General features: G+C 35.0%; 1 protein-coding gene across 1 annotated transcript; it reads left to right on the top strand.

The window, feature by feature from the left end:
* Nucleotides 1–1,037: 1,037 nt before the first annotated feature.
* Nucleotides 1,038–5,341, top strand: LOC128116447 (odorant-binding protein-like). Its single transcript, XM_052747684.1, has 6 exons — nucleotides 1,038–1,094; nucleotides 1,548–1,687; nucleotides 2,575–2,645; nucleotides 4,128–4,238; nucleotides 4,915–5,016; nucleotides 5,325–5,341. Exons 1-6 carry the CDS (start codon nucleotides 1,038–1,040, stop codon nucleotides 5,339–5,341), a joined length of 498 nt encoding a protein of 165 aa, XP_052603644.1.
* The last annotated feature ends 10,898 nt before the right edge of the window (nucleotides 5,342–16,239 follow it).

Consider the following 16,239-nt stretch of genomic DNA (forward strand, 5'->3'; position numbering starts at 1 on the left):
TATAGTCAGAAACCATGGGTTGTCAAACAAAATTACCAAAGTGCTAAATGTAGGTTATTTGATGTGTTAGAGAGGGAAGCCCCAGAGTTTCAACAAGAACTGCAGAGTCCTGATAGTCTTCTTGCTGGTTCCTAGAAATGGATGAAAAGATCTTGTGGCTAAGCACAACACAGACCTTGGATTTGATGTGTAAAGAAGTCAACTGGGTGGGGAGGGTCGTCGCTTTAGGAAATGTAAAGCATTATTTTCAGCTTGAATGTAGAGTCCCTTTGCACAATTATATAATTTCTCTGAGGTTGTTATTTTTATAGACTGTTTCACTTGATTTGGTTTCTTTTAATTAATGATACTTGTATTTATTACCAGTGGACATCTAGCAACATTTTCCCCATTATTTATACAGTTAAGCTTTGATGATAGCTCTTGTAGCTCTGTACCATGGTAGTTGAATTTAATGCAGTGGAAGGCTATAGAAGTCAATGTATGGAAAGACTTAAAAGTAGCACAAGACATATCACCATCCTTATAGGAAATCCTCCAAATGTTTTAAAATCTTATCTTCTAAGAGTGTGGTTACTCTGGCTTCATATATCCCAGACCATAGTTTTAAATTCATTTAACTGCACAGTATTATGATTAGATTCAGAATGTATTTTAAAACGCATGTCATGGTGTTTAAACAAATCCTATAAGACATATGCATTTTGACCTTTACCCACCAGTATAGTTCTGGAGGCAAAGCCATTCCTTAATGCTCTCACAGGGATAATCCTTTCTTTCTGACAGGATGCTCAATTAATCATGCCAACATAACTTGACCTTAAGGCTAATCTTCTTAGTTTAGGAATATATTATACACCATTCAGCAGGGCCAATGAGGAAATACCAGATGGATGTAGGTTGTTGTGGTGCAGAACCATTGGTTGATTTCATGAAACTCCCTCTAACTAATTGTATAAAAATCTTTGTCAGTTCAGTTCCTTCACAACCACTGACCTACTTTGAGCTTCTGAAGAAGACCAAAGACAGGTGCCACCATGGTAAAGTTTCTGCTGCTGGCTTTGGCATTTGGACTGGCTCATGCTCATGCTAAGGTAAAATCATATGGTCTGTGCAAATGTCTGGGGTTCCTCAACAGCATATTTCTGTAGATGTGATGCGTCATTCAGTTAGTCCATGCAAGTCTGTATTAATGAAATAAGCTTTCTGACCTTCGCTCAGGTATGCTTTCCAATTCATATTTCTCTAGGATGGAACAAATTGAATAAGCAAAGAATGGGTTGAATTTGCAGAGCATAAGAGGCCAAAACATGAGCAATTCCACAAAGTCTCAAGTCCAAAATGCTGTTAATCAAGTCATCATACTACCCTGTGTTATTCTACAGCTGTAGATACATAATCTTGAACTAATAAACAAAACATTATTGATTGATAGTTTTAGATTGTTTACATATTTCCAAGGACTGGGATCAGAGATGAGAATACGAACTCATACTTTAATGATCTGTTTTATTTTTCTCCTTTACTTATCTTTTTGTTTTTTTCAGATTGCAGGAAAATGGATGACAGTTGCCATCGCCGCTGACAAACCTGACAAGATAGCATTGGAAGCACCTCTGAGACTCTATGTTCGTGATATTACTTGTGACGAGGAATGTAGTAAAATGGGAGTCACATTTTATGTCAAGTAAGCAAATGATTAGCCATGTAAACTGAGCAGACTATATTTCTCAGCCTTCATGTTGTTTAATTAACAGGGGAATGTTCTTCTTCTGGTCATGAAATCACATATTTAGCAATTTGATTATATTATTCCATGATGGGGTAGCTCTGGACACCACAAAGAGATTAGTGTCTCCAATTCCATGAGATTTTATTTAGAAATTCTTGTGGTTGGAGGCTTGTGGTTGAATATTGTTCTCTAATATTAGATACATGAAACTCTAAGGTTCTCATTTCTAGTAAGTCAAAAGGTATATGTGAGCATTTAGGTCAAAACCATATAGTTATGTTATCCATTCATGATGTCATAAAAAAGTCCTCCACAAACAGGACAGATGAATCTAACTTATGAATCCCTTTCTCTGAAGCTTTAGGTTCAAAGACTCTCTCTCTGGCATTTGGATGACTATGTTTAATGAAAGACTACATAACACCATTAGGACTTAAATGCTTAGAACCATTTCTCTCTTGTAGTCACAATTGTATGTTTCAGGTTACAAATAAAACCACTTAAACATATGCATATATACTTGTGTCGATATTATCTCTGGACTAGAACAAGAGAATTAGCATAATGAAAGTCATACTCAGTGAATAGTAAAGTGTTGATAAGGAAGCCATCAGAGCCTATAGAGCACTTGGCAAAATGTGCACAAAAAACCAGTCATCTGTATGATTACAAACAGAATGATCTTTTCTAAACAAGAAATAGAAATAGTGAGGTAAGTCCTAGCTCTATACACTGTTCATAGATAATATGACTCTCTCAAGTTCATTATAACATTTGAAGATCTTTAATAGGAATTTAAAAGTTATAAAGAGCAAACGATGGATTCTCTGTTTGATTTTTAGTTCGAATGGCCAATGTTCAAAGACTGAAGTCACTGGGTATAAGCAAGCAGATGGCACCTACAAAACCCAATGTAAGTACAGGATCTAGGAGTTTCCTTTATGAACAAAAGCAATGTGAGTGTGCACATTCATGCTAATACTTCAGCCACACATAGGGACATGAATCTAGAACAATTTTGGCTACTCAGAAAGTTATCAATCCTTCCAGTGAACTGAGATACACTACAAAGTCAGAGTACGTTGTAGATCATCTGAAATTTACATGGAGAAGAACACTGCTACCTAAAAATGTGAATAATTCTAACAAGATATCTTCAAATAGTTTTCCTGGATGAAAATTTATTTCTAGTTGATATTCAGTGTTTTTTCTTTCATACAGTGTTTCAGTTTGCTATCAGACAGACCTGCCACTCACTAATAGGCCCCATGGCCTCAAACATCTTCTCAAACTTCATGCCTTAGGATCACAAGTACTTATATTGCAGAAATTATGTGTCATTCTTGATTCATGGAAAATTTAAATTAACAGTGCTACTTCATTGTTTCCTTTTCTCATATTTTGGAGAGATTACAACATTTATTTTATTGGATGATAAACTTCAATTTTTAAAAGCAGTTAGAGGGAAATCTATTTAAGAATTTCAGACTGACTACTTCAATTTTGTAAGAATTGCTGAAGTAATAGCAATACCATTCCACTGAATTATACAAATCTGACTTTTGTTTTTATCTTAAGTGAACAGAGGATACATTCTTTTGGCAAGTCTAATGTTTTCCTAACTTAACATGGATATTAAAATGTAGTCCTGTAATAGAAAATGACCAGATCCTAACTCCTTTTATTATCTCATTAACAACTTTTATCATTTAATAAGTGTCAGTAAGTAGAAATACCATACAAAACACACACACACACACACACACACACACACACACACACACACACACACACACACACATACCGTTAGAGAGAGATGGAAAGAGCGAGAGAAAAAAATCAGACAGATAGACGCTTAAACACATAAAACACAGACAGACATAAAAAACATGAATGTCTGGTATACTCAAAATGTTCCCCTTTACATCTTTTGCATCAATAATCTTACAAGATGATAACTTGTGCATATTACTAATTAGTATGGTCTATTTTTGCACATGTACTCATTTGCTCACCAAGTATTATCATGATGTGACACCAAAGTAATACACTTTCAGGAAATTGACAAATGAGCTTTGGGACTGTTTGAAAGGGAAAGGAATACCCAACAAACCTGTCACACAAGTCTTGACACTAGGAATTCAGTGAAAAGGGAAAGTGTCTGTACTTATGATTCACTATCAGGTTTGAAGAGCAGAAATGATTGGTCACTCTATTATGATGGGATATACAAAATAAATGACTACAGGAACACCTTTGCACACATGTGTCATATGATAGTGAATTAGAGATAATTGCTAGAGTCAGGGTCAATATTAATATTTAGCAAATAGGTGACATCAAATAAAGTAGAAAAATGACTGACACTGAGGTTTTAAATATTTCCATTTTACAGATGAAGGTGACAACACATTTCAACCTGTGTATGTAACACCAGAGCATGCAGTCTTTACCAGTAAGAATGTGGATAGAGCTGGCACAGTAACCAATTTGATTTTTGTTCTTGGTAAGCATGGTAGGGGATTCTCTGAAATTGTAGCAAAAGTATCACTCTGCAAAAGAGGATTAAGTCAGTTTCACTCCCAAATACAGTATCATGGGATTTACAAATTCCTGTCCGCTGGAATGACAATCCTATTGTTGTGTGGACCAACTCTTACATTATATTGTAATTCAAGTAGTACGTTCATTGACGACTAGTGACAATGGGTGAGGCTATTGGAAGATGTTATCTTCATGTTTCCGCACTAGAAAGAGTAGAGGAAATATTGTTTTCCCAAAGTTCAGTCCATTATGAGTGTCATTTGATCAAGTGTGTATGAAATTAAAACATGAACTCTCAAGTATAGACTCGGGAGAAACGTGAAGGTTCCACTGAGAAGCATTCACGACTCTCTAGTGTTATGATTTTGCAAGTGGATAGGATTGAGATGCGTGAATTCTCTAGAGAAGAGTTTTTATTTTGATGCATCCTGAAACACTGCAAATTATGTCATACCACCATTTAGACTTCATTAAATGGAACATGGAGAGATTTATTATTGATTGTATTGACCCACCCAGCATAATTTGGAGAAGTTGAGATTTTCTGTTGCATACCATGCTGGGACACTAAAGAAGCAATGTATATTCTGCAGAATTCTATTCAACATGTCTCTAACATTGTCATTCATGCAATGTAGGAAAAGGTGATCCTTTGACTGACGAAGAACATGAAAAAGTTGAGAAATTTGCTGAGGAACAGAACATCCCACCAGAAAACATTGAAAATGTTCTGGCTACAGGTAACCTCGATGAATATTTTTTGGCTATAGCATATGTGTGTGTGTGTGTGTGTGTGTACATATGTATATTGATGTATATTTATAAATATATGTATGCATATATATACATATATATTATATCAATCTATCTATCATCTATTTATCAATTTTCATCCGTCTATCTACTCATTTAGAACTCTGATTCAGATTATATCTAGTCATATGCTATCTTTCAGTTGATATTTCAAACAATAATCATTGGGGAGCTGTTCTTATATTCTTATGATAACATTTCTGTCTCTCCTTACACCATTTCCATTCTTTTACAGATACTTGTCCCAAGTAAAACCTTCTGTAGGTGAGTAGAAACAGAAGCCATGCTTAATCACCTAGATATTTGAATGTATTTGTGCTTATTATATAAAAAATTAGAAATAAGTATGTGAAAGGAAAATAAGGAACTCAAAATTAGACAAAATCAGGACAGAATATTATCTGTCTTTTAAAGCTGAAAATCTTAGTGTCAAAAGTGAAGGATAGATATTTTTTATTCATATGAAGGACTTTTATCTTATTCAGAATTACTAATACATTCATATAGTGTAATATTATATCAAGAAAATGTGCCTTGTCATTTGAAAAATCTTAATTTACTTAGGATTGTGGAATATTATTTGCCACAGATATGGTACAAGCATGTTGAACCTTTCTATGTATTCTTTGAATCCTCTCAATCTCAAATTGTATGTGAAGCCACAGAATGTCATTTTTTCTTGTAGACAGTGTTCCTATGGAATCCAAAGTATAAAATACTTGTGGTTTCTAGGAAAGGAACAGTTTGTGTATAATCCCTCCCTATACTCTATATTGTTATATTTAATTTGCGTTCATGCACTCTCAAGGATGAAATCTTTAGTGTCCTTTCAACTATGTTTTCATTTTTGCTTTCATGTTTACACAGAGGACAACCGGATGACAATTATACATCATATCCTCTTGACCACGGAATCAGTATCACATATAAATCACCATTTCTTTCTGAATGAATTGTCCCCTCTCCTGTGAAGTCAGCATACCACATACCAAATTCCTGACTTACCTCTCCTTTCCTTTTTCGTGATGTATGTGCTGTTCTTACTTTTCTGAATGATTAAATAAAGTGTTTCAAGAAGCAATAAAGACCGTGTGAAAATGATCTCATTCAAAAAGCACATAAATATCCACTAAGCTAACTAAAATAATCAGTCTGGTGTAACAAATGATATCTGTATTACTGAAAACTATTGTAATCCTTGGAAATGTCACAATTACTGGAGCCATGGACAAGAACACTGCAGAAGTGAATTTTATGTTGTGCTTCATATTTACTTTCAGCTGTAAATTGTGATTTGTGGTTGAGTGGTCCTAACAAACTAAAAAGTTTCATATAACAAATTCTTTGGGTCTACCTTTGAGTTCCACATTATTTAAAAGAGGATGAAATCTGTTTTCAAAAGTACATCTGAGGAGATTATCTTTTGTTAAATGATTACAGTAAGCAAATGAATCTGGATATGCCTTACTAGGGTACACATGAGTCATTCACATTTGAAGAAGAGAGTAAATTCATGAGAAGTATATTCCATAGATACCAAGCCCTACAAATATGCATGTATATATTACAATTTTCTGTTTGTATTACAATGCTTCCTTAGAATGTAATTAGCTATCAAGATAGAAAAGGCAGATGTAATTTTTTAAAGGGCTTGGAACAAGGAAAAAGAAAAGATTTTAGACAGTGTTGCTACATCCAGTCTACTGAACTGTAAAGATACAACAGATGTAAAGTAATTCAATATTTATAAGCAAAAGATATAAATAAGTAACAATGATATATTTTTTTTGTTGAAAAAAACCCAGTTATTTAACCGTTCTCTGTGTGGCTAGTTAAACAATGTTACTCTAGAAAACATACTTGAAAAAAATATTTTTTGAAAATTTTGTGTATTCAATGTATATTTACATAATTTTCATATGGCGACCATAGTGGTAAAAATCCTTAAAAACATACTAGAAAAATGAATACACGCCCATATCAAGGAGATCATCCATAATGATTAAAAATTCTTTGTTCCAAAGGTACAAGCTTGGTTCAACATACAGAATTCTATAAATACAAAATGTCATAAAATGTAATCAAGGCAACAAAAACAGGATTAACTCAATGGTGAAGATAAAGCCCTAGACAGCACATCTCACGCTTTATAAATAGAACTCAAAGAGAGAAGAGTAACAGAGGGAACATATTTCAAAATATTAAAAGCTATCTTGATAAACATACTTGCCAACACCATCCTATATGCAGAAATACTGCATGGAAACCTACTAAAATCTTGAAGAAGACAGGGTGCCCACTATCCCCACTCTTTTACAATATTTTTTGGAGGTATTACACTGAGCAATATAGGAAGTGAAGGAAATTAACAGCACACATCTATGAAAAGATGAACTTACATTATCCCCAAGTTCAGGTGACACGCTGTTATAGCTAAGATATAGCAAGATTGTACCAGAACACATGTAGTAGAATCAACAATTTAAACAACATGACAAGGAGAGAATCAGTTTATAATCATCAACAGCCTTTCTGTATTCCAACAATGAAGCCACCTTAGAAAGATATCATGGACAGAATCCCATTTAAAGTAGGATCTTTCTTTAAAAGAAAATATCTTGGGTTATACATAACCAAGAAGAAGAAGAAAGTAATCTTCCAATCTCAGGAGAAAGGGTTTGGGAAAATTCTTACTAAGTGAAAAGGCATTTAATAATCATAGAATGGTAGAACTTATATTGGAGAAATTATCATCCAGCAAAAAACAATTCACAGATACAATACAATGCCAAATTAAAAAAGGAAACGAAAAACATAACATTCTTTACACAAATAAGAAAGAATATACATCCTAATTTTCATATGGAACCAGAAATGACTCTAGATTTTATGACAAATCCTGAGATAAAAGATGAAAACAGGAGGTATTATCATTGCCGTCTTTAAGATACCTTATAGAGCTAGAAGGTTAAAAAACCTAGCTAACTACCCAGGACCAATGTTGTGGTGTACAGTATAAATAACTGCCACTTTACTGAACCAGCATAGCCCTTAAGAGCAACAACGAAAACAACAATGATACACACAAAAACATCACAATTTTGTGCTTATACCCATCGAAAAGTGTATTCTTCACCTCTCTTAAAGCAAGCTTCTGTTTTCAACACACTGAATGATTACAGAAAACCACAACCAATCAGAAGGCAGAGATGTGGAGCCTAGTCCCAATGGATATATTTAAAAACATTCAGGAAACACTGTGGAATAGGGGCCAGAAAGATAGAAGGAGCCAAAGGGTCAGGGAGTTGGGTATGAGATTCTTTATCCTAGTAATATCAGAAGCTATACCCACAAGGTGTCATCTATATGACTGCCTCAATAGCAGCAGAATAAGGATGACAACAACAATAGGCATGCTAGAGTAGACTGGGGAAACATCATGGGGCCTCAGTCCTAGAGATAAAACTCACAAGCAACTGATGAAAACCATGATTCAGAGATACAATCTTTCTGTTGTGGAGCATAGTAATTGGTTATTCAATCCCAAATGGTAGGCTTGTAAACACGTAAGTAACATTATGCAGACTGAACAGGTTGTATTTTCCTATGTGGAAAAATCATAGGAATAAACACACACATATATTTATGTGAGAACAATACCAGAAAAAAGAATTTATGAATTTGGAAGTGAGCACAAAGGGCATATGGGATTGTTTAGATGGGAAAAAAAAGGAAGGGGAAGTGAAGTAATACTATCATTATCTTTAAATATAAACAGAATAATAAAAATTACAATCTGGTACAGGCACAAAAATAGACTTATAGACCAATATAATCAAGTAGAAGACCCAAATACAAGGACTCATTACTACGGCCATGTGGACCTTAGCAAAAGTCAAAACACCTACCCTGGAGAAAAGAGTGTCTTCAAGGAATGCCCCTGAGGAAACTGGGTGTCTACTTGCAGTACATCAAAATTGGTTCCAATCTATTACTTTTCACAAAATTAAATACAAGTGAATCAAAGTCCTCAATGTGACTCCTGAAACACTGGAAACCCTGGAAAACAACATAGGCAGTATATTTCAAGGTACAAGTGTATGACAGGATTTTTCTAAACAGGATTCCATTTGTCAAGAATCAGATTCCAAGAATTGAAAACTGTGACCTCATAAACCTAAAAATCTTCCATACTGCCACGGAAATAATGAATGGTGTAAATATATGTCAATAGAATTGGAGATATTAATGGCCATCGACATATCTGACACATATATGACTAGAATGGGAGGTGGGGAAGAGGCTGGGAAGACGAGAGGGAGAGGGAGATTAGTTTAGGACGTCAACATAAGAAAAAAAATCTTGTGTTTCTATATTCTGGGTATTTTCATTTACTGAACTTGTAATTCATAGTTATTGTTGTTAGTTTGAATCCTGCAAACTTGATAAAAATAAGCTTTTAAGGTAACTGGCTGTTATCTGGATAAGTGAGACCGTTGATTAGCTTGAACGGTTTGGGAGGCATCCAGGCAGTGGGACCGAGACCTGTACTTAGTGCATGAGCTGGCTGTTTGGAACCTGGGGCTTATGCAGGGACATTTTGCACAGCCAGCCTGGAAGGAGGGGAGTGGACCTGCCTGAACTGAATCTACCAGGTTGAGCTGAACCCCCAGGGGAGTCTTTGCCCTGGAGGAGATGGGAATGGTGGTGGGCTGTGGGGAAGGGGGATGGTGAACAGGGGCAGACAGAGGAATCCGTGGCTGATATGTAAAATTAAATTAAATTATAAAATTAAAAAATTCAAAAAAGATTAGTGTAAAATATAATACAAACTGAGGGAATTTGAAATAAATGGAACCACTTTGGTTTTTTATTTTTCAAAAAAACTGAGGCAGTGATATAATACAGCCTTTATTTTAATCTAAAAGTTGTGGCTATTTGGTGAACTACTATCAATGTTTTGTGATACATAGACATAAGAGAAAAATCAATGACTAGAGAAGTATTTCAATGTTCCAAAGAAAACCATGCAGAAATGAAATTTTATTCCTTTATGTATTTTTATTTGTTCATTTTTTTACAACCTGACCGCTGTCTCCCCTCCTTCCTCTTGCATTTAGTTTGTGTATATGCTTTTACTCCAGCAAGGACACAGGGGATGTCCATGGAGTATTCCTTTCTTGGAGAAGAGTAAGAAGTAGGATGAAGGAAATGTTAAAATAAATCTGTACTGATTTAACTTCAATCTGAATAAAAGAGACAATTTGCCTTGGACTGTGGGAGAAGCCAAAGCCTTGCTTGAGGTTGGAAACTCTCAGGGGATCTGTCACTCAAATGAAATGAGAGTTTATTTACTTTCTTGACTTGTCATGGTTGATTCATCTTGTTATTGTTTAAACCTTATTTTTGTCAAACAGAATTCATATCTCTTTTATAATGTAACAGTGCCCAAAATGTAGATATAAATTTGGGAATAGTAAAATGCTCTGCTTCAATGGAAATCTAAAGAGTGTGTTGTCAGTGGATATTCTATGAAGAAGGATTCTCCTAAGTATGAGCTCAACAAGTCTTACTCTTTACAACAGGAGCTGTTTTGTTGTTGTTGTAGGCTACTTTTTTTTCTTTCTGGTAAATTAAAGATCTATAAAAAGAGGTATTTTTCCAAAGTAGGGTAGAGTTATGTCCAGCCATGTCATAGACCTGAATAGTTAAGAAGAAATCTGGAGAAGCTTTAGTGGAAATGATCACATTAGAGTTTAAGAATCTCAATAGTGGAGAGAAGAAATTTTTTTAGGGAAAATATCAATGAGTTCATTACATTAAATCTATCCTCTTATGACAGTGCTAAGCCTTGCTATCAAGCTAAGAAATACATCTGCACAGTTGTTGAGTAAAAGTACAGAGTGTTTCTTCCTTTTACTTTGAAAAGGTCAACAACCATAAAAATGCATTCATCAGTTATTAATCCAATGGTGATTTGGCATTTGAATCCCTGATTATTACTCTCTGATAGATGGAAATCAGCCTTTCAAAGACCATCAGAGACAAACTACAAAAAAGTGTGCTACATGGTTAAATATTGAAATTAATCACCCTTGCACTAATAATTCTAGAATTTTGAGACACATAAACATCAGGTTTCACAAACTTTAGGATGTGTTTCTTGAGCAGGATGGGGGGATTTCATGTATTCTATGTGAGTCATGTGCCATTTCCATGAATTTGAAAGTATAGAATATCTCAGTGTTTCCTACTTTATTCAGGACTCTAAAATTATTCTCTTATTTTTTAAAATAGGTGGTTTGTCATACATATCCCCAGAAATAGGTATTGCTTAATTAAAATAGTTCATTGACCATTTCACACCTGAACACACAGGCACAGACACACACAGACATGCAAACAGACATCAACACAGACACAACACAGAGAAGCACAGTTTCACATCTGAACACACACACACACACACACACACACACGCACACACTCACACATGCACACACATGCACACACCCAAAGAATATTTCTTTTCTGTTTACTATGATCTTACACTTTTCAGATCTCTATGCCAAGATAATAAAAGCTTTCTCAACCAACAGGTCCCTTTTACAGATCTGCATTTAATTTTATTATTTTAAAAATTTATTCTTGTCTGACTCTGTAAATTTATCCTACCATTGTGACTATGTATAACTTTGGAAAACAGTAGGACCACAGGGGCCTCACCATTGGGTACAATGGTGAATGTAATATCTCCCTACAGAAAATGTTTCAGTGTCCCATGGTTCAGAATGGAAGGGTAAAATCACATAACTGAGCTCCTCATCTAGAACTCCCCACTTATGGACAAAGCCTAGTACAGGTTCAGTGTAGGCAGAGACAAGAAAAAAGTATAGAGCAGTACATTGTTTTCAGTGTAGGATGTGTGAACCTACAAACAAAACATGCAAAATAGAGGGAATATATTCATGTGTATAAAGTTGCATTTTCCATGAAAGCTAGTACCACGGGTTTTCACCTTCTAGCCAAAACCTTAGTGGAAGGTCTGTCATCAGAGTGAGAGAAGGCTCTGAGAATGCATCATGTCCTAAGATGAAGACCTCATGTGTAAATATCCTGGGTGCTTTTACTCTGTGACGATGGAATTCATAGTTACTACTCTTGGCTGAATCCTGAATACAACATCAAAATAAGCCATTAAGGCTTGTCACTCATAAGATTAATATAAAATAAAAATCAGGGAATGTGAAAGAAATGAAAAAAAGAGATTTCAGACTGTTCAAAATAAACAGAGGATTATATTTATAACAGATATTAATTTAAAATGGTGAAATATTTTCATTTCTTTGTTTTTAAGATATTATATTATAATCACATCATTTGCTCCTTACCTTTCCTCCTTCTCAATCAACCTATATTCCCTTCTTGTCTTTGTCATTATTGAGGACTTCTTTTAAAATTGATTGTTGTCACATTAAAAATTGTGAAAATTTGATGAACTAATATGACTGTTTTGTGAGTATAGACAGAAACAAGGGAATTGGAATGAATGAATTTGATTAGTGTTCCATAAAACTTTCCAGAAAACCCAATCCTTAACTAAGTTTGTGCATATGCTTATCCTGAAGCAAAGACACAGGGAATTTCCTGGCAAATTAATGCCAGAAGAAGATTAAGATGACGGAAGAAGGAAATATTTAAAAACTATCCTGATTTAACCTCAACCTGAACAGACGAGGCAAACTGCCTAGGATTCAACATGAAGCCAAAACCACAGGAAACTGTTGAGGTTGGGGACTCTGAGGAGACTTGTCACTCAACTGAAAATAAAGAATATTTACTTTTCAGACTCTCATGGTTAATTCAACTTTGTACTCTTCAGTACGATTTTAAAAGACAATGGGGCAAAATGTAGATATTAATTTGGAAATTTAAAACTACACTTTATAATGGAAAATGGAAAGGAGACAGAATTTTGATAAGCAGAAGAGTAAATATTAATAATCGTAAACACATTTTTGGAAGGGAATGAATGTCTGCAATCAAAAATTTCAGAGTCGTTTTCCCCAATACACTAGAGCTAAGTCCAGGTGAACCCTGGATCTATGTATTTGAGAAGGAAAGCTTAAGAAACTAAGAACTAATCATGTTAAAGTCTAAGACTTGGATGGACATTGGACATAGGAATTTAATGAATGAACATTTTATTCTAGGATTTTCAAAGAGGTGGAGAGGAGAGGTAAACTTAATTAACCTTTAGATATTAGGTACTATGAGATATTCCACTGGAGTAGTAAGTAGAGAATGGATATGCCTTTACTTCAGCAAGGACAGTGGGAATGTCCAGGCATGTTCCTGCCATACAAAAGAGGAAAGGTGACAGAAGGAGAAAATAATAAAATAAATCTCTTCTGATTTCACATCAACCTGAATGGATGATGATGATTGAATTTGATGATACAGGAATCCTAATCCAAAGGCACTGTTTGAGGTTGGGCACTATGAGATTATGTGTCACTCAACTGATAATTAAAGAGTATTGATTTTCTGAATCATCATGGTTGATTCATTTTTGGTGATGTTTATGCCATTGTGTGCACTGAACAGAAAGCACATCTCTTTGGTTTTGTAGCAGGGTCCAAATATAGTTATTAATTTGGGAATAGTAAAAATCTGTTTTATTAAGTATGTCAAGGAGCATATGCTGGTGAATATTCTTTGCTGAAGGATTTTGATAAACATTTGAGTAAATAAAATCACTCCTTACAACATATTTATTGTTCAGGAAAAAATGAATATGTGTAATCAGAAACTCCTGAGTTAATTTCCATGGCACATAGATCTACAGCCAAGAAAATGCAAGATCCCTACATTTAAGAGACAAAGCTGGAAAAGATCTAGGGGAACTAATCACGTGAAGCTTTGAAATACTGGATATAGGCTAGAGGAAAATTATTTTAGGAAAATCATCATTGAATTTCTGGATTGTCCTATGAAGGAGAGAGAGAGACAGAGACAGAGACAGAGACAGAGACAGAGTCAGACAGGGACAGAGATAGTCATAGAGAGACAGAGAGAGACAGAGAGACACAGAGAGGCAGAGACAGAAAGAGAGAGAGGGACAGAGGTGAACCTTATCAAAATTTAGATATTTGGGATTTTGAGGTACACCAAAGAGATAGTTGATAGAAAGTTCATATATTGAGAAGATAATTGAATACATTATTTCTAACAGCACATGTATTCAGAATGCATAACAAAATCCTGAATATTAATAAAAGAGAACACAGCTGATATAAATGAGTAGTGATTTGAACAGAGGACTATAGAAAATAGTGAAGGAGCAATCATGTAACAAGTCAGTTTATTCCCTCTGAAAATATAAAATAAAACTCCCATTGGAACCATAACTAATGTATTACAGTGCATCTGTGCCCAAGGGCTGAGTGTTGGCCAAATGGTGGAGGCAATTAAGTCAGACAGGTGCCTGCCTCTCTTCCTATTGGTCCTGAGAATCAAGCCAAGAAATACAGCAGCTGAGTTCTTGAGAAACAGAAGTCAGTGAATCATTAACTTGGTTTGAAAAGGTCGACAAACAGAGAAGCACATCACCAGTCTGTAATTGGATTATAACGTGGATTCTCCACTCATTGCTACTGACTGGTAACAGAAAACTAAAGCACATGAAGAAAGAATGAGAACTAGTGTCCCTTCCACTGTTATTTTCATATTTGTAGAATTTGGAGACCACACACAGTCCACGAGTGTCACTAAACAGAAGATTGGGTCTTGGGACAGAGTGGAGGGATTTCATGAAAGATAGAATATTTGCGGCTCAGGGGCCCAGGTCTGTGAACCTGAATGTACAGAATGTCTCAATATTTCACATTTCATTCCGTACTCCACAATATTTCTTTTCCATTTTATTCAAAGAGTTGATTTGCCATGAATATCTCAAGTAACATGCTTTTTAAAAACTTGTTTGTTGACAATTTCCCACATAAATAAAATTTTCTGATAATTCTCTCTGATGTCATTTCAATCTTGTCAAGTCCTCCCTCCCAAACAAGTCCCTTTCACAGTATCATTTATTTTAATTTTATTTGTGGCTCTATGAGTTTGAGTTTAATCAGGGCTATATATGTGCTCTTCATTTTGGAACTAACGCTTGGGCCCTAATGTTTTCACAAGTAGAAAGAATAGGGCTGGCCAAGGTTCCTCCTAGCTCCAACCCATCAGTGGCCCCTAGGTTAGAAACAAAGTGTACAGTCCCTGAGACAAGTCCTCTTCCATAATCTTCAGAAGACAGGAAATGGCTACTTTATGTCCAGTGTAAACAAACATGCTTGGTGTGAATGAATATCCAGAAAACCAGACAAATTTAAAACACAATGTAAAAGAAAAGAGAAAATCCAGTCAAAATGAGTCCAGGAACTGAATGGAGTAAACTGAAAATAAAACACACACACACACTCATGTAAATACATACACATTCATATACACACATACAGACAACCACACAGAGCAAAAGAGAAAGCAAGAGCAAGAGAGAGAGACAGAGAGAGAAGGACAGAGACAGAGACACAGAGAGAGATATTGAATACTTGTACAGTTGTGTTGCCCAGAGACATCTTTTGTTGGGATTTACATATTTGTATAGCAACTCTGGAAAGCAGTGTGGAGAATTCTTAGTTTTCTGAAGGTAAATATGTACTGTGTGACTCAGATATATAGCTCCTTGAAATATGCCTAGATTACTTGATATTCTATTTCACAGATACTTTCTTATTCATGTTCATTGCAACTCTATTCACAACATAAATGTTCTACAGCTGTCTAATGGATAATGAAATAGTGGTAGTTATACACTCCATGATAATATTCCAAGGTAAAGGAAAATGAATTCATGACATTTGCAGATAAATGACATGCACTACAAAAGATCCTTCTGGTTGAATTAACCCAGATCTAAAAAGACAAATGTGGCATGTTAGGTCTCTTCTGTTATTCCTAGCTCCAAATCTTCAGATAAAAGTTAGGACTCAAATGTGACCATTCAAACTCATATGCATGTATCAACATTTAGTTAAAAAAGAGTCCACAAAATTGACATAGATGAAGTAGGTACATATTGGAGAGTTTAGAGGGAA

The sequence above is a fragment of the Peromyscus californicus genome, unplaced genomic scaffold (assembly GCF_007827085.1).
Source record: "Peromyscus californicus insignis strain IS unplaced genomic scaffold, ASM782708v3 Scaffold_10__1_contigs__length_136768540, whole genome shotgun sequence".
NCBI lineage: Eukaryota > Metazoa > Chordata > Mammalia > Rodentia > Cricetidae > Peromyscus > Peromyscus californicus.

Coding starts and splice junctions, on each gene's coding strand:
- LOC128116447 (XM_052747684.1), top strand. CDS start 1,038: ATGGTAAAGTTTCTGCTGCTGGCTTTGGCATTTGGACTGGCTCATGCT. Junction 1,688..2,574: donor GGAGTCACATTTTATGTCAA/GTAAGCAAATGA, acceptor TTTGATTTTTAG/TTCGAATGGCCAATGTTCAA. Junction 2,646..4,127: donor TGGCACCTACAAAACCCAAT/GTAAGTACAGGA, acceptor TCCATTTTACAG/ATGAAGGTGACAACACATTT.